This window comes from Vanellus vanellus, assembly GCF_965231255.1.
Source record: "Vanellus vanellus genome assembly, chromosome: 18".
NCBI lineage: Eukaryota > Metazoa > Chordata > Aves > Charadriiformes > Charadriidae > Vanellus > Vanellus vanellus.
Genome location: NC_138923.1, coordinates 3,018,968 through 3,043,356, shown reverse-complemented (window position 1 = coordinate 3,043,356; position 24,389 = coordinate 3,018,968). Strand labels below are relative to the sequence as shown.

The following is a 24,389-nucleotide window of genomic DNA, read 5'->3' as shown; positions in this document are numbered from 1 at the left end:
GGACACGAGACACTGGTGGGGAGCGCAATGCCCCGCGAAGGTGCTCGAGCAGGAGCAGAGAAGCGGCGGATCAAGCCAAGCCCTTGCTGCAACACTCCTGGCAGACAGCAAGCCATAAGAGGCAGCAAGGGCACAAAAACTGAACCCAGGAAGGAGGGCAGATCATAAATGGTCAAAGAGTAGCTGCAGTTCCCGCTAGAGGATGTGTCACGGCTTGGGTAGATGGAATAGCACTTTATTTCTCTGACGTGGGGTGGCGGTTAAAACCCACTGTGGTTCAGATCAACATACTCCTTTCACTACTTTTATCGCACAGTGGATTTGAGGTGCAATGAGTTATCCATAGACGCCTTATCCTATCTGAAAAACCAGTTTCAGAGATCTTCAGATGGCCAAGATAGTAGAGCTGTCAGAAACGAGAACACCCGTCTCAAGATAACGCCCGAGAGCGGTGGAGCCATCGCAGGGCTCAAGCTGACGGTCACACCCCCCCCATCAGCCGTCACTACCAACCCACGGGATATTTGGTATCAGCCTAGGTCATCCGAGGAGCCACCAGCCCGAAGGCTGAGGGAACCAGCAGTGCGGAGGAGAGGTGGTTCCCCCATGGGGGAATGTCTCTATGAGGCAGGATGGACCAAGCGCAAGCAGTCTGTCACAGGTATTTTGAAGACTGGCATCCAGAGTACGGATGTCTCCCGAGTTCGGCAGGGTTCAGACTGCTCTGATTTTAAAAGAAGGATGCTCTGGTAGTACTTTGACATTAGGTAAAGATGCTAACAAGAAATTAGCAACTAAATCTCCATTAACTGCTTTCAAAAATTATCTTTAAGATGGATCTTTCTCCTAGTTTAAGTAGAGCCAGCTCTTCTCTCCATATGAATTCTGTCTAATCCTCAAGAGCACCACATTGTGATTTGCTTTATTCAACTGTGATGTTTCTTGGTATGATGGAAACCTAGCAAGAAAGTCCTGTAAAGAGAGCTTTTGCTCTGTATATTGGGTATTTAAAAACCTCAACAACAACAAAAAAGAATTTTTAGTTAAAACTCAGACTCTGCAACAAACGACAAAACCTCACCAAAAAAAATTTTTTTTTTTTTTTTTTTGCCATCCAGGTCATAGTAATGTCCAAGCTCATTTTGCTCCGTGTTCTCTGCTGCCACCAAGCCTTGCCTGAGCCAGCAGAAAGCCACACTCCTGAACCGTACCACACGGGAGCATCTCCCCCTGCTTAAGCACGTGCAAAATCCCGAGCCAAGCGTTCGCCCAGCACGCCCTTCCGCTTCCTTTGGTCTCCCGCTCCCTGGAAGCGTTTCTGAACAATTACTTGCAAGGAGCTCCCCGGCTGCCGACTGCCACATGTCAGAAAGCCAGAAGAGCGACCCCACAACTCCCCGTTTGGGCTGAAGGATGACCTGAAGTCGGCTCAGGGATTCCTCCCAGCCCATCACCGTGGAATGGGGCCACCCGCTAACTGGAAAGATGCCACGCTGCTGAAGAGGACTCTCGCCAAGCTCTAACGGCAAAGTCCAGGCTAAAAACTTTAAATCCTTGCAGAAGTGCTCAGATGCTAATAGGAGACCTACCTTGGGGTTGTTTTTTTAGTTATAAAGACAGAAGAGGACGGCAAGGAGGAGGAACAAGCTGTCCCCGCTGTGGAAATACTGTATTTGTGTGCACAGTGACCGTGTTGGACTGAGCTGTTACTATTTAAGGAGCCACCAGCAGTTTTAGGATTGACTGAGACTGAAAGAGTGATCCCAACACCAGTTCTGATTAATAATTAATCTGAGCATGCCATGTCTGTTCTTTCATGAACGGACTGAGCATTCTCATAGCGCTTGCACAGCATTTTTAAACCAAGAAGAAATCTGGGAAGTAGTTTGAACTGTCCAGATAATTAAACCTGGAAGATGTTGTCTCTTTGGAAATCAGTGGGATTTAAGCTTTATTTGACTTTTGGCTGAATGGCTTTAGGATCCCAGATGAAATTGCTTTGGAAAAAGCCATTCAGTTTAGTAATCAACTTATCCTTTTTGCTCATGTTTAGTACAGGCAGACAAAGAGAAGACAAAAGGAAGAAGAAGCGGCTCAATACCATCAATGTCTCAAAGATTACTCATAAACTACAACCTACCTAAAAAAAAAAAAACAACAACCAAACACAAGAGGAGTAGACAGAAATTCAGGTATAATTTAGGCTGCCAGAAACAAACAACTGATCTATTGCCTTCATCCACTTACATCTTCCTCCACCATCGCCCTAGGCCTCCATAATTATTTAGCTCTAATTGGCAATTAAGGAATACACCAATACGCTAATTTATGTCTAAATGAACAAAGGCAGGGAAAGCGTAACTACAAAACACAGCTTTGGATCCTCCCTGCAGCAGAGCTGATCTGCTCTTCATTATTTTCAAACTGTAACGTGTTAGTAGCGCATTTTTTCTTTTAATAAATCCAACTGTCAAAGATCCCGAGGCGTCTCTGGTCCTGATTAAGTGCTTGAAAAATAAACTTGTCCCAAATCCAGAATGTTGTTAGCCTTCCCCTGCAGACCTATGAATTCCCCCACTTTTCTTATTACGGCAACATCTCACCAATTCACACCCGTCGTCGGCAGAGCCGCTGCCAGCGAAGCCAGATGGTGAATGAGCATCGGATGGGGGAGCACATCCTAAACAGGATCCATCAGGACTGGAGGACTAATTGCAAGGAGGTAGAGGCCACCTTGCAGATGTGCTCAGGAGGAGCGGTTTTGCCATCTCCACTCATTATCATCATTACAAACCCAACCCAGAACCACAGCATCTCCTAGATTGGAGAAGACCTGTAAGATCATCCAGTCCAACCATTAACCTCACACTGCCGAGCCCACCACTAAACCATGTCCCTGAGCACTATATCTACATGACCCTTAAATCCCTCCAGGGATGGGGACTCCACCACCGCCCTGGGTAACACATTCCAATGCCCGATGACCCTTTCAGTAAAGAAATTCTTCCCAATATCTAATATAAACTTCCCTTGGCACAACTTGAAGCCATTTCCTCTTAACCCGTAAGCAAACCAGCAGCGTGCTCACCTCTGAGCCCACCTGCTGCCACCCCGCTCGAGCCACGATTAAATGCTGGAGCAGAGGGTATGAACCCACTTGGCCCTATGTGAAGCGATTTGCACGAAGAAGTTCACAAGGAGTAACCAGACGGTTTAAGCGAGGTGGGAGAACAGAGACTATCCCCAAATGGTTAACGCCTGGGAGGGTGAGGGGAATACAGAAAGGAGTCCGTACTGCTCAGCCACACACACACACAAAAAAAAAATTCATCTCAATTTACATTTGCTGGCAGGTTTCCCCCTCAGGATGTCTGTTTGCATGAACTCAAACAACAAACCTTGGCTAGAAGTCCCAAATAAAGTAGAACCATAAAGGACTCGCAGCCCGCCTCGCTTGGAGCAATGCCTCATTTCCCCCGCTGCATGCGGAGGAGCTGGAGATGTGCTCCAAGCTTCTGCCGGGCGAGAGCAGCTCCAACGGGTGACACGGCAGCCCCCAGCCCCAGGAGCACCAGCGGGACTCGGGAGCAACCACCCCTCTCCCACCACCCGACTTCCCCGGGGAGCCACACCAAGGAAACGTGATGCTTTGGAACTCCCAGAATCACAACTGCCTCCTCCCACCGCAGAGCTTCAGCCCTTCCCACCTCCTCAACGATGGCGAGCAGCCGCAGCGAGTCCTCCCCAGGCAGACATCCCCTCCCACGCGTGGGCAGAAGCAGCAGCCACCCAGCCTCCTGCTTTTCCCCGTACCGTGCTGAGCCCTGCCACCCCACGAACCTCAGCCCTTCCTGCCCTCCAAGCAAAGCCAGTTGCAGCCAGGCTCACCGGCAGATCCACAAACGCCTCCATGCATGCAGTGGCCTGACCCACCTCATCGCCACCTTCATCCAGCCACCCCTCGTGGGCTCAACGTAAATGGACAGGAAGGTCACCTCCACTCACCTTGGCCTCCACCAGCTCCAAGACACATCAAGTTACATTCAAACCATAAAAGAGAGATATTGCAATACAGAAAATAATAACTAGTAGCCTTGTTGGGTATTCCAGCTCTGGAGCCCCCAACATAGGAAAGACATGGACCTGGTGGAGTGGGTCCGGGGGAGGCCATGAAGATGCTCCAAGAGCTGGAGCACCTCTCCTACAAGGACAGGCTGGGAGAGTTGGGGCTGTTCAGCCTGGAGAAAAGAAGACTCCGTGGAGATGTTATTGCGGCCTTCCAGTCCCTAAAGGGGGCCTACAGGAGAGCTGGGGAGGGACTTTTTCCAAGAGCATGGAGTGATAGGATGAGGGGGAATGGCTTCAGACTGGAAGAGGGGAGATTTAGATGAGATATGAGGAAGAAATGTTTCCCTGTGGGGGCGGTGAGCCCCTGGCGCAGGGTGCCCCGAGGAGCTGTGGCTGCCCCATCCCTGGAGGGGTTCAAGGCCAGGTTGGACGGGGCTGGGAGCAACCTGGGCTGGGGGGAGGTGTCCCTGCCCAGGGCAGGGGGGTGGCACTGGACGGTCTTTAAGGTCCCTTCCAACTTAAACCATTCTATGATTCGATGATTCTATGATTTTGGCTTTTTACTTGATTGCTCATTAGAGCACCTCATTTCCTCAGGAGACATTACAGTGCTGAAACATAGCAGGGGGACACGGGGAGGGGCATTCCCTGCACATACCTCCTGCAGCAACGCAGGAGAGTCATACCTGAGCAGACGAGTCCTGGATTTCATTGGTTTCTTTCGGCCCCTAGACAGATGGAAAGAGAAAGAAAGAAAAATATCACTGCCCAAAGACCTGCACTGACCGAAGCACGTGCTTATTGTCGGCTCCGGGATTGAAGAGCGCGCTGCCTCCCATGGCACGGGAAACAGCCAGGGAGTGCCCACTGGGCACCAGTCATTCATAGCGACATGAGGGAATAGCTTTTGATTAAACCTCTCAAGTCTTTGGGTGGTTTTTGCAGTTTCTTTTGGTTTTGAAGCTAATCAGTCCTGAAGAGGGCCAGCACGGGATGGGAACTGGTGTGATGTGGGGCAGAATCGTCCTGTGGCTTCCCACTTGCAGTCAACTTACTGATGCTTAAAATAAAACCTTCTCACTGCTGGGTGAGCCACTGGAGCCATTCAGGCGAGTGCTCCAGGCCTACAGAGCACAGGATAATACAGATTTAAGAGTGGGTTAAGAGGAACCCGTCACCCCGTAGGCTCAGAGGACACATCTCGTAGTTTTTAAATCAGAGATTTGTCCTTACGTCTTAGCCCTAGGGAGCGAGTCCAGCTTATCTCGGAGCTACAGCCAGTACCAAAGGGCTGTCAGCATGAGAAAAGCCAGGTATCATTTTGGGGATGACCGTGGGTCATACTTGCTGGGAACTCAGACACACCGATGTCCCTCAGAGCAGACAACCAGTGTCACCCGCTGGGCACTGCATACTCTGCCTTCCCCGTGTTTACCCCCCGGGCAAAGCCAGCACCTAGTTAATTCCTTACGATCAGGGCTTTTCCAAAAATCCTCCTCTTAAAGTTGTAACTACAGAAATTGATGCGGCCCACCCTGGGGAGCGGAGGTGTCCGTGCAGGGCTGCTCCAGGCGCAGGGAGAGGCAGGGGTGGCAGCGCCAGCGGGGTGTCCCCGCTCCCTGGGCACGCTGGACCCAGCATCCCAGGGGACGGAGACCTTGGGCAGGACCCAGACAGCGCGGATGCTCCATCCTGCACCCAGTTCCCTCCCCAGACACTGCTCTCTCTCCCAGCAGCTGTCCCAGTCCCTTACTAGGCCATCAGAAAAGGGTGTTACGCATGGGAGGTTCATGCCAAACACTGACATTCAGCACTTGCCTCTTCTGCAAGCCTTTTCCAGGCAGCTACGAAGTCCTCCTAGATACCTGGCCTACAGAGATGAGCTGTCTCCCTGGGCCAACTCCAGCTCCTGTGGAAAGCCTGGGTGCTTCATGTCTTTGGGGATTTAAGTATGTGATCTGGGCCTTTTTGGCACAGATGTATTTCTTGAAAAATTGCTGAATGCTGTAATAAAAGTTAAATCCACAAAACTTCCATTTTCCAGCAACGCTGACGAAACAGAGTGGACCACCTTTGAAAGGAGGATGCACCAAAGGGTGCAATGCGGCGGTCTTGCTGGGAGCAAGCAAGAATTTCAGAGTGATGTACAATTCCCTCCCAAAAGCAGAGCTCCAGCTGCAGCGTTACTCAACAGCTACTCAGAACTTCCCCGCGTTAAACACATGAGCACGTACAGTCACACACACACCCAGGCTTTCTTTGGCTCAGAAACTCTCCCTTTGACTCATTTTCCCTTTGCGCTGAACCCATTTATGACTTGAAGGGAGGGTTTGGGTGGTGAAAGAACCACCACCCCACGCACTGGCCACCATCACTTCCTCGCATCTCAACTCCAACTGGAGACCCAAGAACTTCCAGGCTGCATTAAAACCCTGAGTTGGTCCTTTCATTTGAACTGTGTTACAGCAGAGGGAAGCTTGGGCCAGCAACCCCCAAATTTGTCAGCTGCCCTCAGCCACACCTCTGGCCAGGCTGGTGAGAGCTGCCACGGGGAACCAAGGCGGTGGAGGTTGAAGGAGCGCGTGCACGTGGAGTTGTAGCTGCGGCAGTGCTCGCCGGCGGCTGACGGGTCTCCCATGATGAAGGTCAGTTGCTGTAGAGCACCCTGGGGAGGAGGAGACACAAAAAACATACTTTACCCACATCCTTCCTCCAGAGGAGAGCGTAATGTCTGGGATGGGGGTGGTGAGGGTGACGGCATCTCCAGCCTCTCATAGCCAGGGACTGCTTTAAGGGATGGTTTAAGCAATCAACATCCACTCCCCATCTTCAAGAGCTAGATGCAAAGATCCTGGGAGCAAAGGCCAAGAACCAGCAATGTGTGAGCTATTCTTGAGTTCAGTAGCAGTGAGAATTCCAGAAGTACTGAGCACGCTGCAGGATCAGGCCCTTACTCCAGGAGAGCATCCTCCCCTGGCCCAGCCCGAGCAGCACCCCGGTGCAGGGCCAGTACCGAAAGGGCCCCCTCGATGGGGTGACAACCGTGTGCCCGCAGGCGGCAAAGCCCTGCCACCACACCGTCACCTCCCCGCACACCCACGGCCCCACAGCTCCCAGTGAGGGCGGCTGGGCTGGGTGCTGCGCCGCACTGGGACCTGCTCTCCCACTGCAAAGCCCCCGTTGAAACCAAGGGGGCGTGAGGAGAGAGACCGAAGGGGAAATATTCGGTGCAGGAGAGGATTTACAAAGGAGAAGAGAACAAAGCACAATATCGGACTCCCAGCACAGACCACCAGACGGAGAGGGAGGGAGGCAGACACACGGGGATGCCCGTTTGTCTGCAGAAGGCAAAATGTCAACCTCCAAGGTTCTGCACTCGTCAGAAGCAATACTGATTCAAAAAGGGCTTTCCCTGCCTTACTAGGCTGCCTTCACATTTTCTTCGTTAAGCTCAGGGTGATAGAGATAATTAGTTAGCAGCACAGCACCACTGATGCTCAAGCAGCTTTTATGCACGACACAACTATCCAGAGGGAACGTCTCAGCTGGCTCCGTCCATCCAGTGGCTCTCTGCTACCTCCCAGCAGCAGCAAGTGCTGAGAGGAGCATGTCCGAGCCGCCAGCTGATCTCTTCACTAAATGAGCTGAAATCTTCCTCCCCGGGCTGGAGGTGCGGCTGGGCAACCCACCATAAACCAGGGACAAGGAGAGAGCTGCCCCACAGAAATGAGGAAGAGTTTCAGACTGATGACACAAACCAAGGGTTGGTCTCAGAAACACCACTTGGACTTTTTCTGCAAGAGCTAGATCTGTTTGATGCCCTCAGTTTCTGTGTTTGAGGTTGACCAGGCTTTGCAACACAAAGCCTGAGAGCCTTTGAATTTATCAGGCTCTTTAACAAGGCCATCTACTTTGACCCGCTGGGAATCCTTTGCTTGTGAAGTCCTCAGAGCAGGGACTTTATCTTCAATACATGCATGGGATAAGCTCCCCAGCCAAACGCTTCGCATGCTGACTGCACCGATGACTTCTGTACATGGTACAAGCTATGGTCAACGCGAGAGGATGAGTGTAAGTCCGTAACCGAGAGGTCTCTACTGCTGGCCTGATTGCTGGCGCTTGTGCTGCCCTGACCCCAAAAGCAAGCACGCTGCACAATCCAAAGCCTTTGCAAAGCTCACCCTCCCCAACCGTAAAAATAAATAGTGTGTTTTAGGAAGAGAAGGCAACGGATTGCTTCCTCACTTCATGCAGCTAGAGCAGACCATGTCCTCAAACACAGCGCTGCCAGGTTGGCCCAGCTCTCACCTTAAAGGGGATCTCAAAGGACTCAATCAAGCCTCCGATGATGATCAGCCCCTCAGTGTTCACTCCCATCCCGAAATAATTGGACCAGCTCACTCTGTCCACCAGCCGACAGTCCACGTGCAACTCCAGTCTCTCCAAGGAGATGCTGAGAGCAACTTGGTGCCAGCGCCCATCGCCGAGAAAGGAAACTGGGAACCTGCGTGCCCCGGAGCAACAAGGGAAGAGGCACAACATGAAACTTTGGTCTCACACCTTATGCAGGTCTAAGCTTCACCCTTCACAGCTCCCAGGGTCCTTCAGGTGTTCATCCTTAGTGCAGATGCAAAGGACAGTACTGGAGAAATTAAGTCTACATTATTGTCACAAGGAAGCACCATCACTTCTCTTCCAGCATGGGAAGACGTTTTCTATCTGATGGATTTGGGCACATCTACAACCAGTTGAGATGTTTGGGACATCATTGGTACTTGTGTTTCTACCCACTCGATCTATCCCCAGGGATTTGAACATTTTTGTCCTTCCCTTTATTTTCCAGATCTGCATCATTTTGACAGAGTGGAGTTGGGCAGCGACTACCTGTGCAGTCACACCACCAGGTCTGAGGGACCATCACCCAGGTGGGGGGACATGACCTTGATTCAGCTGAGGTGGGGTTAGAGCTGCGCTGCTCAAATCCCAGAGTGGGAAACCTTAACTCTGGCCTTGGGAGTAGAAAAGGAAGTATGAAAAGACAGAAAAAAAGCACCTGAGCTGGAACTTACTCATAGTGTCTCCTCCTCGTGGTGACAAAGACCAAGGCGTGTGGGTTAATCCTGATCTGGAAGAGCACGTGGCTCCGATGGCTAAGGATGGTCACTAGGCTGGTGTCCTCCTTCAGTGAGTACCTGAGCTTCATCAGCACGCTCAGCTCATCTGCAAACCTAGTGGAAAGATGCGACGCATGGCACCCTGCACCAGCTGCTGCATCACCATCAACCGCCCTCTTAGCACAAAAAAAAAAAACCCAGTCACAGCACAAATGAGCTCAGTGTGATCGAAAAAGAAAAAAAAAAAAAAAAACAAGAGCAAACAATCATTCAGGTCGTAAGGTCAGGTACTTGAATGAAGCAGCCAGGCCAGAATTAGCACTGCCCGTATAACCTTAATGCAAACTCAGGTGCAATCTCAGCACTTGCTTATGTGGCTGTGCGTCATTTTCCACAGAACTCCTGCCCTGCCCACTGCTGAGACTGGATGGTAACCCTGTTACAAGCAGCTCTTCAACGCTGCCTTCTCTCACCACGTCCAGCATCCTTGCCCACAGCAAGCTACAGCCCCGTATCAAGTATGGCAAAGGTCCAACCCCACCTATGCCTCCACAGACCGGTTCCTGGGCATCAAGCATGCTGAGGGATATGGCTGCACTGCCGCCTCTTGCTCTCTCCAGTTTTGTGCTGGAGCAGAGAGGTCTTCCTGATGGGAACACCAAGAAAACACATTCCTCGAAATGCTCAGTTAAGCACTGTGCCAGTGTGTCTTCCCTGCGCGTGATTAAGAACAATGGAAGAAAGGGAAGAAGCATTGAGCTCATAAGAGCACAGAGTGGATGCGTTACCTTCATGTCATTATGGAATGGGGTCTTAAAGTAACCCCTCGAACGAACAAGCACGCATGAGATGGTTTTGAGCACCGCCACCCCAACCCCATGCCCTTGCAGGCAGCCTACCTGTCCCCAAACGCCTCCCGCGTAGGGATGTTGAGGGTAGCGTACTGCCCGATCTCCAGGATGCTGCAGTTGGCTTCATCATAGCCGAAGGAAATATTGCTGAGGTCCTGTGCGCGGGAAGTAATTTTGTCCAGCAAATTCACTTCATCTGCATTGGGGGAGAAGAAAGAGATGCTTTGTAGCTGAGATAGCTTCACTACGGGGCTCTGCTCTGTGTTCTACCTACTAGACAACAGACAAAACCCCCAGGAAGGAGGGAATGCAATTTGGAAAAATCAAAATAATTCAAAAATTCAGTAAACTTGGACAAAAACAAACATTCAGACCACCTCAGAAGCAGCCAGGTGATCTTTCTGAAACAAGGATACGCGTTTTGAGGCCGGTGTCCCACAGACATGAAGGGCCATTGCTACCCCAGCAGCGATGGTACCTTTATGAACCATATCGTTGGGATGCTCAGGACTGTAAAGCAGAGCCTGGGACACAAATGTCCTAAAACACAAGTCCTGGATCAGCTGGGTACGGAAAATCCTGCTCAGTCCTTTCCCAAGCTCCCTTGTTGAAGTTTGCCCAATTGCAATGAAGAATTGGACTAAGGAGCAGGATGAAGTTAGTGTCCCTCACCGAGGCGGCTGTCCTGACCGGACCCCCAGGGCGCTCCCCTCCGCACAAAGCCACGTTCATCGTGGTGACAACGTCAGGAGCTCCACTGGGAGCCGTGCATCACGCAATAGCCCTTTCCCAGAGGGTGAAAGGTCCAATTTCAGAACTATGCTGTGAACGTGCAAGGTGGTTTGAATTGGTCAAGAGCCCCTGGTCTGGGCTATTTGGCAGCACCATCACTTCAGGCTCATGAGGAGCTTTTAACTCCCTTGGTGAACAGAGACATTCCCTTTCCAAGTTCGTTCTTTAGTTAAAGAACTGTAAATAAACTCTTTAACTAAATGAACTACAGAAGTACCTGAACAAAAATTTGTTTAAAACCACAAGGTTTCTTGTTCCCCTCCATTAGCAAGAGGAATTGCAGACATCTGGCTCTACCCAGACACGCTTTTTCTACCTCTGAGACATCTCCAACCAGGTCCCTCCTTTCTTCCCATCCCTTTATTCTGCTGGGCAGCGTGGCAATAGCCCTGCCACCTGCAAGGGGTGGGATGAGGGACGGACCCAGGGCAGCATCCCACGGGCCCAGACGTGCAGGAAGGGTCTGGATCACTCCGGACCCACAGCTGCTTTACTGGGAGGGCCCGGACAATCCCACTTGGTGACTTGTCAACTGGAATCCTGCCAGTACCATCTGCACTAGCATCTGCCATCACTTGGGAGGCATCCAGCCTCTGCATTCACTCTAATTCCCACTGCCGATGAGGTGCGAGATTTATTTGAGGGCAGATGAACAGCCTCAGGCACGCTGCAGCCTGACGGGAGATATATGCACCGTATAGATCCGCTGCTCTGGAAAATCACAAGTCAATTGAGCAGAAAGCTGCTTTGATCCCATTCAGACGCTAACGCAGCAGTCCTGCCGCCTCCTCCTCAGAAGATTTTGCACGGGAAAGAGCCCCATGGTGGGAAGGAGGGGAGGGAACGGGGTCCCGTGGGAGACACGGCCATTTGTGGTGACTTGGGATTTCACCTGGTATTTCCCCAGCTCCACACAGGGTCACAGCATCAACACGTTCCCAGACAACTCTCAGCTCGGCAACATGGATGTGCAACAGCCTCGGGCAGCAGGAACGTTGCAGAGCTGGTACCACTCCAGACAGGGTGCGGGGCTGAGCCCCTCAGAGACTTGAGCAGCCCTAAACCCCGAGACGGTACTGAGGTTATCGGTGCTGCAAGTGATGGGTGTGCACAGCACAGGGAATTAATCTCAGACCAAACACAGCTGATAGAGGGGAAAAAAATATCAGGCATGTTTGTCCCTTCTCATTCCCAAGCAGTTTGGGGAGGTGATTTCCCAGCTGCTGGCTCCAACGGGTGTGCCAAGACCTGCCCGCTCCATCTCCAGGGGTGCAGCCCTCACCACCCAGCAGCTTTGCTGCCCATTCCAGGCAGAGGAGGGTGAATTCAGTAGACTATCAGGTGAAGAGCTTTCCCACCAGCCGCAGCTGGGGACTTAGTATCAGAAACAACATGCTCACATGGAAGTTTTCCCAGGCAGGATATGGCCTTAAAACACAACTCAAGCATTTGCTGAAAGTTAAAAGCGTGGTCCATGACAACATGTCCTGTCATTGCAGCCCAGAAGGCCAACCACATCCTGGGCTGCATCAGAAGTGTGGCCAGCAGGTCAAAGGAGGGGATTCTGCCCCTCTACTCCACTCTCGTGAGACCCCACCTGGAGTACTGCGTCCAGCTCTGGAGCCCCCAACATCAGAAGGACATGGACCTGCTGGAGCGTGTCCAGAGGAGAGCCACGAGGATGATCCGAGGGCTGGAGCACCTCTGCTGTGAGGAGAGGCTGAGATAGTTGGGGGGTTCAGCCTGGAGAAGAGAAGGCTCCGGGGAGATCTTATTGCGGCCTTCCAGTCCCTAAAGGGGCTACAGGAGAGCTGGGGAGGGACTTTTTACTGGGGCATGTAGCGATAGGATGAGGGGGAATGGCTTCAAACTGGAAGAGGGCAGGTTCAGATTGAACATTAGGAAGAAGTTTTTCCCTGTGAGGGTGGTGCGGCACTGGGACAGGTTGCCCAGAGAGGCTGTTGAGGCCCCATCCCTGGAGGTGTTCAAGGCCAGGCTGGACGTGGCCTTGGGCAACCTGGGCTGGTGGGAGGTGTCCCAGCCCAGGGCAGGGGGGTTGGAACTCTATGATCTTCAAGGTCCCTTCTAACCCAAACCATTCTGTGATTCTACGTGCATGGAGGGTTGAAGTTAAGCGTGTGCTTGGTGCTTCCCTAAATAAAGTAGCAGAGACTCCTCTCCCTGTGGCCTGAGAAGTGGAGGCAGCTGGAGAGCGATGACAGGGCCACACCGGCCGGGTCAAACAGCCAGGGCTGGTGCTTGCCTCTGGCCCCCTCACCAACCCCCAGAGAAAAATTTGCCATAAAAAAATAGAATTAGGAGTGAAATTGAGCTCCCTGAAGTCCCAGGCAAAGGGACAGGTGGGAAGCACGACCCCTCATAGCCGAGGGAGCGGCTGTCCATGGCACAGACCACCAGCGCACACCGCACCTCCCGGCCGAGGCAGAGAGGAGCTGGTCAAGAGCTGTGCCCGGCTGTCCGAGCCCGAGCGTCACGGGAAGGATTTAGTCGTGTTCCCATCCCTACGGACACCTCCCCACACGCCTGCAGGCCCAGCGGGAGCGGCAGAGCGAGAGCTGAGCGCAGCCGCCCCGCAGCCCCCGCAGGATGCGGGCAGTTCAGGGGACGACTCCAAGCCTCTGCCGGAGTCAAGCAAGGACAACCGAACGCCAACAGGTCACTTTGGACCCCAGAGAGGGTCAGCACTTAAACCCTGGCCGTCAGCTGCAGTTATTATACCCTGGGCCGCTCAGCCACTGCAAACACCACTTTCCTCCAGAAGCCAGAAGAGGAAAGTTGAAATAAATGCTGTGCCTCTCTGCCACCAGCCCTCACGCAGAGCTGGGGAAGCTGGAAAGCAGATTCCCCTCTCCCGCTTTACCGGTTCCAGACTGCAGCTCTTCCACGTGCACGGCTTTGTCTCCCCTCCCCTCCCCGTTCTCCAGAAGCAGCTTTCCATGTGTTTATTTTAGCCGCATCTGGCTCATTTCTGCGCCGTTGGGATAAGCCGGTGGGGCCTCCGAAAGGCCTGCAGCAGGAACCCAGGGCTGCCCGAGCCATCACGTGGCATCCGTCTATGGCGGAGACTTTGAAGAGCGTCTCGCTGCGGTAGCTGCGGCTCACGGCACCGCTCGCTCCTCCTGGGGCAGCGGATTTACCGCTCAACCCGCCTCAGCACCGAAGCTTTTGCTTCCAAAAGGATTAACCAAGGGCCAGCTCTCCATCCTGACACCGCCGGGCTTCTGGGCGTTCCAGGAACGTCACGGATTCACTTGAAATTTCAAAGGAGGTTTATTTTCTCTCTCTGCCTCAACCTCTGGGGCTTCTCCAGGATGCGGATTACCTGTGGAAGCAGTTCTCAGCTGCGGGGTCCGAGTCCCCCACTACCAGAGAGGAGGGTGACAGCCTTTCCGGGCGCTGACTAATCCCGGGCAGGCGGATGCTGAGGATGCAGTGAGTGCATCTGATATGGTAATTCGCTGTTTCCTTTACAAGAAATCATGTTTTCTCATGAGCTCCCAGTTCTCCCAGGGCTCAGGTGCCTTATCCCCAAAGGCTTTCACCCCACTGCCTTGCTTCCCCATCTCCTTCCAGCGGCCGTCAGTGAGCAGCTTCGCTCACAAATGCTCTTTCTACCGCTGCGGAGTGACCTTCACCACCAGCACGCTCCTCCCGCCACCCTGCCAGAGGCACCGAGCCGTGCTCGCAGTCCAGCTGTGGTGGCATTGGGCTCTGGACTGGGGTTCTTCCTTGCCCACCTGCAGAGAAGCCAGGCAAGACCGCCCGCGGTGCACGTTGACATTCAACATGCCAAACCAACAGCTTTGCTATTCAACCTCAAAACCAAAAGCCTGCAGAACGGCTATTTCCACGCTGGAAAGGAGATTCCTGGAGTTCAACAGCTACTGCCAAATTCAGCTTGCCTCCGGGCTCCTAAAGCGGCGCAGGAATCTTCCCAGGCAGCCCAGTGCCAGTGAGACTTGTGCACGGGCCAACCTCAGCAAGGACAAGCACCGGCCAGCGGAGCCGGAGCCAAGAACACGGCACCCCACGCTCGGGCTAACCCCACGCTCCGGTTTTGGGAGAAATGCTTCCAAGGATGGGGAGCACAGCAGCCAGCGGAGAGGGGGACACCTATAAAGAGCTATTAGAGCCACAGCGTGGAGCTGCCGAATCACACCCCATGAACCCATTGCCGTGCTCGGTGTGGCATCAGGTGGTCTCTGCCTCCGAGAGCCCAGAAAGCCAGAGAAACAGTCAGACTGCCCTTGTGTTTTAGGGCAGATGTCGCAGCAATCCCAAGCTGGGGCTAGAGGACAAAACCCACAGAGCCTGACAAGGCTCAGCAAAAGAAGATGTGTTCTCTGATTATCAGCCGTGTGCCCTGGACCATCGTTATCTTCACAGCCGTGGTCTGAGCACGCTGGTGCACTTTAAGAGACGCTTATTATAAAAACTATGACTTCTTGTTTGTTTCCTTTGTAAAAAAATTTAAGCAGTAAATCCAAAAAAAAAAATATGCGCATCCCTTTTTTCAAAATGAAGTCACGTAGAAAAAACACACAGAAAGAGGGATTAAAGACTTTACCCCACCACACTGAGAAGTTATAAACAAATTCCAGTTCAAATATTAAGCACACAAAAAGCACCAACATTTCCAGGATAAAGGAGAGATGAAAGCAGAGGGGTTTGCATCTGCCCCTGCACGGTTTGGCGCTGGGGACTTTGTCGATGTACCCACATCAGACCACAATCTCCATATTTTCAATACAGGGTTTTCCCGTCCTCATCCGTCTTCTGCCCCCCCCCCCCCCCCCCCGTTAAATACCCAAAGAACAAGAGGAGGAACAAGAAACACAGACATATGCGCTGGTCAGACTGGGGATCCAGAGGACAACCCCAAAGGCAAATCCATCCTTCAAGAAGGAGGGCAGGCAGCCAGGGAACCTCGCCGGGAGGGATTTGGCTTACCCTGCAAGGCCAACTGGGATCACACCGGGTGTACAGCCACCCGCCAGCCCGGCCTGGGCAGCGGGGAGGGAGGGTGACAGGGAGCACCAAGGACCGGCGAGCCGGGGGACCCCGGTGCGGGCAGCACATGGCAAATCCCTGTGCGGGCGGCAGAGCACTGGCACAGCTGCCCAGAGAGTGGGGGGGGAGTCTCCCACTCTGGAGCCATTCCAAACCCGCCTGGACGTGTCCTGTGCCACTGCTGGAGGTGCCCCTGCTCTGGCGGGGGGTGGCACTGGGGGAGCTCCAGAGGGCCCTTCCAGCCCTCACCAGTCTGGGACGCTGTGAAAGGGAGACATGGGCAGAACCTGGTCTGGTCAAAAGGCTCCGGCATGGGTGCAAAGTCCACCCACAAGACAGAGACAAAGATGGGCAAGAGACAAACACACGAGCAGTCCTACCAGGAGACAAGCTATATCCAGAATAGGTCCACGGTCCATCCAGGAGGCAAAGCAGGGCTGGAGGCAAACACCCCACCCCACAGCTCAGGGGAGGGCTGGGGGGCACAGGGCTGAGCTTAAATGGGGCTGCTGGGATGAGGGTGTGGGTGGAGGTCCCAGGTGAGGCTGAGCAGGGCCATTAAGGCTCATTAGTGCTCTCAGGCAGCAGACAGGGTTCAGCAGTGGTCCTCCATCATCCCATCCCACCCCTGGGACTGCATCCCAGAGGAAGGTGTTCCTGTGGGGGGCACCCCAGGTTGCAGAGACAGAAAAGTAACCACATGTGCTGTCCTCTGGCTTATACACACACGTGAAGCTTATACTTGGCTTTACGTTCTGCCCAAAGGAGGGAAATGAGGGAAAAAGGAATGATATTCAACAATGTGAAACATAACTGGAGCCCTGGGACAGCTCGTCACAGGGTCTGTCAGAATGAGTCACTTCCCCTGGACGTGGCACCACTGGTTGGGACCTGAAATAACTGGGCTGGACAAGCCCTGGGGACAAGCCCAGAGGACAGCCCCGGTGCTTGCTGGCTGGGGAACGGAGCGTATGACCTAACGAGTCTTGTCTCCCTCTGAGCGCCTTACGAAAACATCCTGCCAGAAGTCTGCTCAGGATCACGGGCCACGCGCTTCAAACTCCGAATTAAAGCAGCTTTTACATCACAGCTAGAATTTAATAATAAAGGCTCCCGGCATTAAGTGATGGAAAAAGAAGACTTTATGCTGGGGCAAGGGCTTCCTGGCACCTCACACCGCTGACACCACCACATTAGCACAGGCACGGTCCGTAGCCAAGTGTTCCAAACAAGACAGCCCTCCCAAAACACAGATGCTCCTCCGCTCCTCTCTTGACAGCTCACACTCCGCCACCCTTTGCCTCTTGAAAGACGTTCTCGGGCTTGGAGGTTGTGCCTGACCTTCGCCGGTCCAAGGGCACCCAAGATGGCAGCTTCATATTCGTTTGGACTTACCTGATGACTCTGCACATTGGGTGAACAAAATCAAGGACACCTCGGCAGCGTTGTGTTTGCAGGACATCAACCCTCCAGCAGCTCTTCCTGCTTCTCTTTCTACCCTGGCACTGCTTGTAACGTAAATAACGTCCGCAGCAGCCATCCGTGTCACCTCCTGCGCCACGTTTGTTTCCCACTGTTCCCATTTCCCTTGGCACCTAATGATTTCTTTTTAAGGGCGACACCACAAGCCGCACGAGATGAGGCGTACGCCGAAGCGCACAGAGCTCGCAGCGACGGACCCGCGCTCGGAAGGGTACGCAAAGGCATTCCAGCCTTCGCCTCCCTGCTCCGGAGAGCAGAGATAATTTGGTTTTGACCCAGTGGCTGCATGTTGAAGCCAAAGCAGGAAAAGAATAATAAAAAAAAAAAAAACCAACAACAAAAACCCCAACAAGCACATTTCTCACGGAGAACGTTGTACCTATTAGTGGAAGAATGAATGCAACCACCCACCCACAGAGAGGGCAGAGAATTTCAGGGAAGCGAAACCTTTTCGCAAGACAGAGCTAGCCGTACACATTGTTTAGACAGGAAAAACCGTAGCACAGGCTTCTTTTCAAGCTCATTACGCAGATCTGCGGGCGTGCTGCCGCTCCTTTGTACGGGCCCAGCACGGGGGGCTCCGCCGGGATGGGGACGGGGCTTTTGGGGACAAAGCCTGGGGAGGAGGAAGGGCTGCTGGAAGTTGAGGATGACCCCAAATAAGGATACGGCGGCTACAAGAAAAAGTAGGCCAAGTGGCAGAAAAAGAAGAGAGTCTGCGAAAGAGCTTTCGGGAGAAGAGCAATGGGAACAGGAAAGCAAAGGGTTTAAGAGTTGCTAAACCCACAACGGGGACGATGAAACCAGAGTGGCCACAGGAGCGGGGAAGCGGGCTTGGAGGGCATTTCAGCCTCCAGCTTCACCATCCTCATCGGGTCTTCTCTCTGCAAATCCCAACTGCCCGAGCCATGAGACGGCGTGAAAATCTCACCCCATTAACTGAAAGAGGAGGTTTCCTGCCCTCGTGGGGACAGGGAAAGGCTTTGCAAACATGGGAGAAACCAATATCCCAACAGCTGAGAGAGTCTGAAGACCCTCTTGAAGGAGGCGCCGGGAAGGGCTGGGAGGAAAGCTCACAACGGCTCGCTCCACAGGATTTGGTGGCCTCACTTGGTTTGGTTTGGTTTTGCATTTGTTTTTTTAATAGGAAAACAAAATAGAAGCCACTTCTAACCTTCCCAAAACACGTACTGGGAGATCCTGCAGAGCTCCTCAACCACCTCCTTCCTGAGCAACCAAGAGAGTTAACCTCAACCCAAAGCTCCTGGTCTCTCGGGAAGCGCTCTGAGGCCCTACGCTTCACCCCAGCCTTGCACACCCCTCACCCCCCGGGCCACACGCATACCTTGGTGTGGCTCCCATCCCCTGTTCTCCACCTACCCTCCCCAGTTCCTCCTTCCTCTGCTCTGGGCAGGCATGTCCTGTCCCCTCCCGCAGCACTGACAGCAAATACTATTGGGTCGAGCTCAAGCCCTGGCTTTACTCAAGCCAAACGCTGTGGAGCGGACGTTTTATCTATATTCAGGGCTTAATAGGTTTGGCTAGAGGGGTATTTTAAAATGGGTTTCATTTAAACCTGTGCAAATCCCCGCACGGCCACTCTTCAATCTGTTCAAGTCTGCCTCGCAGCAATTCAACTTAATTACTGAATTACAGTGAATCAGCACAAACCAGATTTGGACTGGGCTACGATGCCTATACAGAGGATTCCGTGGGGTCAATTTAAAAACAACTAAAATGCGTACCAGTAAAACTTGTGTGAGTCTGAGTGGGGACAAGTCCCAACACCATTGGCCCTCTCTGTCACTAGTAAACAAGCGTCTTTTTGTCGCTCCTTTGTCAAAGTAAATTAATAGCAAATTCTGCACACTACCACACTCTGGGGCTTGTTCCCAGCACCGGCGTTCCAGGAGCCTCCGTCTCTGTCGTTTTGTTTTATAGGGTTGGAAAACACACAGGGAAATACGCACAAAGCCACCAGGGAAAAGCGATGAAGGGCCGATTGTGAAAACCTCTTCTTGGTGGGATGGCACAGCCACACTTTCTACGCCCGATTTTCAGCATCCTCTCGTGCTGATGGAGGGCACACGCACACTGGTGTACACCCCCCCACACACACCCCCCCAAGCTCCCATGGCCAAGGCTTGTCCGGATTTGACGGACCTCAAGGTCAGGACTGTGAGGAGGAGGTGCCTCCAGCCCCCATCCCTGGCTCCAGCAGCAGATGTTTGCAGGAGAGGAGAGGAAGAGGGCAGGAACAGAGCGAGTCTTTCCTGCCGCTTCCCCCCAGCTCCCTGCAGCGCGAGGATTCGCCGAGCCAAAGGCAGTGTCCGTGTCAGCAGCCGTTGGCAGAGACTCGAGCTCAAGTCTCTCCTGTCCTGGGGAGCACTGGAGGACCCTTCTGCTCAGCCGGCCGGGCTGCCCAAGAGATCCCCGGGGGCACACCGCTTGCTTCCTCTCCCTTTTGAGCTCTCACGATGTTTTGTGAAGTCTTGAACTCTTCCTAAAGCGGAACGGGATGCGTTTTTAAAATCTCAGCAACAGGTTGTGGAGGTAGGAACGCTAGCGGTGGCACGGCAGCACGCAAGCAGCCCCTCTGCGGGCTACGCTCCCCGAGCGGCGGGAGGAAGGGAAGGAGGTGGAAGGGTTTGGTTCAGCTCCCAACTCCCCTTTCTTCACCAAACGGCACGGGGATCAGCAAAACACACAGCAGAAGCCATAAAACTGATATGGCGGAGGTGAGTTAAGGCAGAAAGATTTCTCGCAAGAAGAAACGCAATTTCAGAGTTTTGGAATGAAGCAGCAGTTTGATGGGAAATAATCTACTTCTGAAATACCTCAGTCCTCCTCTGCTCCATTACAAGTCGATCTTCACAAATATTTCTCCAGCTTATCCTCCCATTGTCTTAGACGAGTTATTTTAACGTCTGGCAGAGGTTCAGCTCAGGCTATAATTTCAACAATGTTGAAAGTGTCTTGAGTAACAAGGGAAACGGTCGGGTTAGTATTATCTTCTGCTGCAGACGTACACATCTGGGAGAGATTACAGCCTGAGAAAACAAAAATAAATATGCCCAGGGAGCCCATCCTGGGAATTCCTCTCATTTCAGCAAATAAGGGCTTGGTGCACCCCTAAACCAAACTCTTCCTCCAAACTCCCTTGCTCCCGCTCCTTCCACTAGTGATGAATTGCTTCGGTTGCTTTAGTCTGACAGCGATTTTAAACTGCGTAACGTCATCCAAGGCTGAAAAACCGAAGCTTAAACCCGATACCGTTGGCGATGTGCAAGGCAAGCCAGATCAAAAGCGATACGCCCAGATGTTAGCCACTGGTGAAAGGCAACCAGAAAGGTTCTGATCGTGTGCCAGCAGCCATCTGTCACGCTGCCAAAAAGCGCACGTTGGCTCGGGATCTCTGCGGCTCCCGTTTTCCAAATGACAATCAAAGTATCAAACAGCTGCGGGAAAGCAGTGAAAGGTCCTTTGTGTTTTCAGTCCCAGGGGACGCTTGTGTTCGAACACTGGCGCTGCCCCGTCGGGTCAGGCAACGGCACCCGCAGCTTCGTTCCTGGTAGCAGTCACAACTGGAGGGAGCAAGGGCAGATGCGCCCAGCTGGCACAGAAAGGACTCGCAGGTTGACGTAAACCGCGCCGATGAGTGTCCGCACAGAGCCACGCAGGAGCAGGGCTGTATACACGCCTCATCCCCACTGAGATCCCCAAGGAAAATGACAACTGAGCACAACATATATTTCCTTAAGCATCCAAACGGATGCTGCTTCGTAACCTGCTCTGCTCAAGCAAATCTACCCGTGTGGTGGCTCACCCTCATGATTCAGCATGTTGCCAGGCTCTCGTTTCTCGGGGATCGAATCTGGGGGGGAATAACCCCACCCACCAGTACAGGCTGGGGGCTGACCTGCTGGAGAGCAGCTCTGCTGAGAAAGACCTGGGAGTGCTGGTGGCCAACAGGATGCCCATGAGCCAGCAATGTGCCCTGGTGGCCAAGAGGGCCAATGGCATCCTGGGGGGCATCGAGCAGAGCGTGGCCAGCAGGTGGAGGGAGGTCATCCTCCCACTCCGCTCTGCCCTGGGGAGGCCACATCTGGAGCGCTGTGTCCAGTTCAGGGCTCCCCGGGTCAGGAAGGACAGGGAACTGCTGGAGAGGGTCCAGCAAAGGGCTACAAAGATGATGAGGGCACTGGAGCATCTCTCTGATGAGCAAAGGCTGAGGGAGTTGGGGCTTTTCAGTCTGGAGAAGAGAACACTGAGGGGGGATCTTATCAATCCTTCAAGGGAGGGTGCCGGGGGGATGGGAACAGGCTTTTTCCAGGGGTGCCCAGTGACAGGACAAGAGGGAACGGGCACAAACGTGACCATGGGCAGTTCCATCTCAACCTGAGGAGGGACTTCTCTCCTGTGCGGGCGGCAGAGCACTGGCACAGCTGCCCAGAGAGGGGGGGAGTCTCCCCCTCCGGAGCCATTCCAAACCCGCCTGGACATGTCCTGTGCCACTGCTGGAGGTGCCCCTGCTCTGGTGCGGGGGGTGGGACTGGGGGAGCTCCAGAGGGCCCTTCCAGCCCTCACCAGTCTGGGATGCTGTGATTCTATTTCTACATGATCATGGGTAAACCGATTTTCCTTTCGTACAGGTGGAGAAATGAAGCGGAGCTGAGGTCGGGAGGCACTGTGAGGATATGTGTGCTGAGATAAGCAGGAGGTCCATGTGCGTATCCTAGCTGAGGGGAAGGATCGGAGAAGTAGCTTGCCATGGAAGCTCTCGCCTGTTTTCTCCTCTGCCCATCCTCCCTGCTCCCTCGAGACCCTGTGTGCCAAGCAGGGATCTCTTACACCCCAGCTAAAGCAATAAACGCTGCAGCTTTTAACCCCAGCAGCGCTACAATTCAGTCTTTGCATTGACCAAACTGATTGCTATTTTCTTCAGTGCAGCCAAAAAAAAAAAAAAAAAAAAAAGTCAGAGGGATTTTTCCCTAGCCCGGCTGATTTCCACCTCTCAAACTCTGCTGCCAGCAGATCCGAGGGATCTTTTGGCAGAGAGGTGTAGGCAGAAGGGCAACCTCCATACGAGCCGGAGATGGCCAGAAAGCATCTTCCCAAAGCCGTCACCTTTCCTGTGCTCGCAGGACCTTTGCAGAGCCGCCTGCTCCGCTCCTAACATCGAGCCCCGGCAATCAGAGCCCTCTTCCTCTGCTGGGACTCAGCGTATTCATGACAAAAGTGTTTTATCGACCTCCCTGCAGTGGCTCACAAGACTAATTGGCTGGGGGAAGGCGAGGCAGTCAGATAGCTTAATTTTCCAAGCTTGATAAGAGCCGATGACTTCACTCGGGGAGAAATCATATAGTGCAACTGTAGAGGTCTGGCTCGGGTCAGTCCCACCTCGCTCGCTTAGGAAACACCGTGTTCTCGTGTTCTCGCATCCCTGCAAGAGGAGCTGGAGGGCGGGCAAAGCTCCTGCCCGGCGTTTGCCGTGCCCTCGGCCTCGCGCCGCGCAGTGCCGGGCAGCGGACGGCCCCCCAGCCCCATCCCACGCCTGCGCACGCACGGAGCGCGCAGGCTCCCACGCAAACCTCTTCTGACTTGTAGGAATTCACACCCTCAGGGGTGACACGGGCCGCAAACTGCAGAGACTTCGCAATAAACTTCTCTGTGGTGAACACAAGGCTGCAGCGCTTGTGACGGTAGATGGTGCCCCAGCCAGAAGCCCCTCATGGGGCAGGAGGAGGACATCTGATTTCACGTCTAAACCCGAGTTTCCAGCACACCAGTCTGCAGAGAAAACCTCGAAACCGTCACCCTGGAGTAATCAACGGTCCCCAATCGCAGGGCAAACGTGGCTGTCCCATCCCCGAAGCTGGATGCACACCAGCGCTGGAGAGAAGTTGGTGCTCGGTGAAGAGAGCTAGAGGGCACAAGGCAGGGGACGGGCAGGGGACACGGGGCCGGACACAAGGCTGCCAAGGACACGCTGCCGTGCTGTGCCGAGCAGGGCGGGCAGAGAGCCAGGGCCTGGCCACGTTCGAGCTCCCGGGCACACTCTGCTGCCTGCCAGGCTCCTCCGGCCGCCCGCCCGGCAGCGACGGGACCAGGGATGGAGCTTGTTGGAGACTCCAGGTCCCGACTGCTGGCAAAGGCAACTCCTGTCCGTTTTTCTCAAAACTTCAGGGTCTAATGCAGGAGAATCCCTATTGCACAAGCGTCTGGCAAACCTCTCACCTCCGTCCAAACCCATCCTAACTCAGGGAAGCTCTTTCCTAGCCGTGCCTTCAGTCAGCAAGGCCAATTTTCTCCTTGAAAAGAATGGCCACAGGTCAGCGCGTGGTTTACCTTCGCTAAAATACAGCCACTTCATGCTGCAGTTAATCTCTTTGGAGATCCTGGCACTCCCTGCGCAGCAGCAGTGGTCCCAAGCTGAGGGAGAGGCGATGGAGAGCCGCCGGTGCCGCGAGCGGTCCAGCCCCAGGCTGCGGGACCCACAGCTGCCCGAACTGAGCATCGCCACTGCGCCTGGCAGGCGCCTCTACCCGCTCCTCTCACTCAGCATATGACTAATGCCCGAACCAAAATTAGCACCAGCGCACCTAATTAAAGGGAAGGTTGTCCACTGCAGGCAGGCACGGCGCTTCGCAGGGATCTGTTTCTGCTTTTCCCACTTTCAGATATGCTGTTGCAAGGGTCAGCGCTCAGGCTCTGACCCGGTGTTAAAATCCATTTGATCGGGAACAATGTCCTGGCGGTTGGATCTAGCTACCGCGCACCGCCTGCCCCGGGGGATCCGCAGAAACGGAGCAGGAATGAGAGAGAGAGACGGAAGCGCACGAGCCTCGTGCAGCAGCAGCAGCCCAGCCTGGGGCAGAGCAGGGCAGGAGCAGCGGTCCCCACCTTCCCCTCCTGCTTCCTTCAACACAGCTCACAAGAACAAAGAAAAAACTAAAAACGAGCGTTTCCCAGACTAACAAGCTGACATTTCACAGCCAAAAAGCACTCTGATTTTCACCTCGGGCAAAACATGTGCACATTTGTGATTCAT

At 53.6% G+C, this 24,389-nt stretch overlaps 1 protein-coding gene across 1 annotated transcript in view; it reads right to left on the bottom strand.

Moving 5' to 3' along the window:
- Positions 1-11,397, bottom strand: part of LOC309679271 (uncharacterized protein) — a gene marked incomplete at both ends in the record, with an annotated part of 69,082 nt that extends 57,685 nt beyond the window's left edge. Inside the window, 6 exons of the mRNA XM_082492550.1 lie at positions 4,755-4,796; positions 6,590-6,733; positions 8,377-8,572; positions 9,138-9,296; positions 10,082-10,229; positions 11,343-11,397. Coding sequence (XP_082348676.1) covers positions 4,755-4,796; positions 6,590-6,733; positions 8,377-8,572; positions 9,138-9,296; positions 10,082-10,229; positions 11,343-11,397 — 744 coding nt within the window. The remainder of the gene's footprint in view (positions 1-4,754; positions 4,797-6,589; positions 6,734-8,376; positions 8,573-9,137; positions 9,297-10,081; positions 10,230-11,342) is intronic.
- Between the last annotated feature and the right edge of the window lie 12,992 nt (positions 11,398-24,389).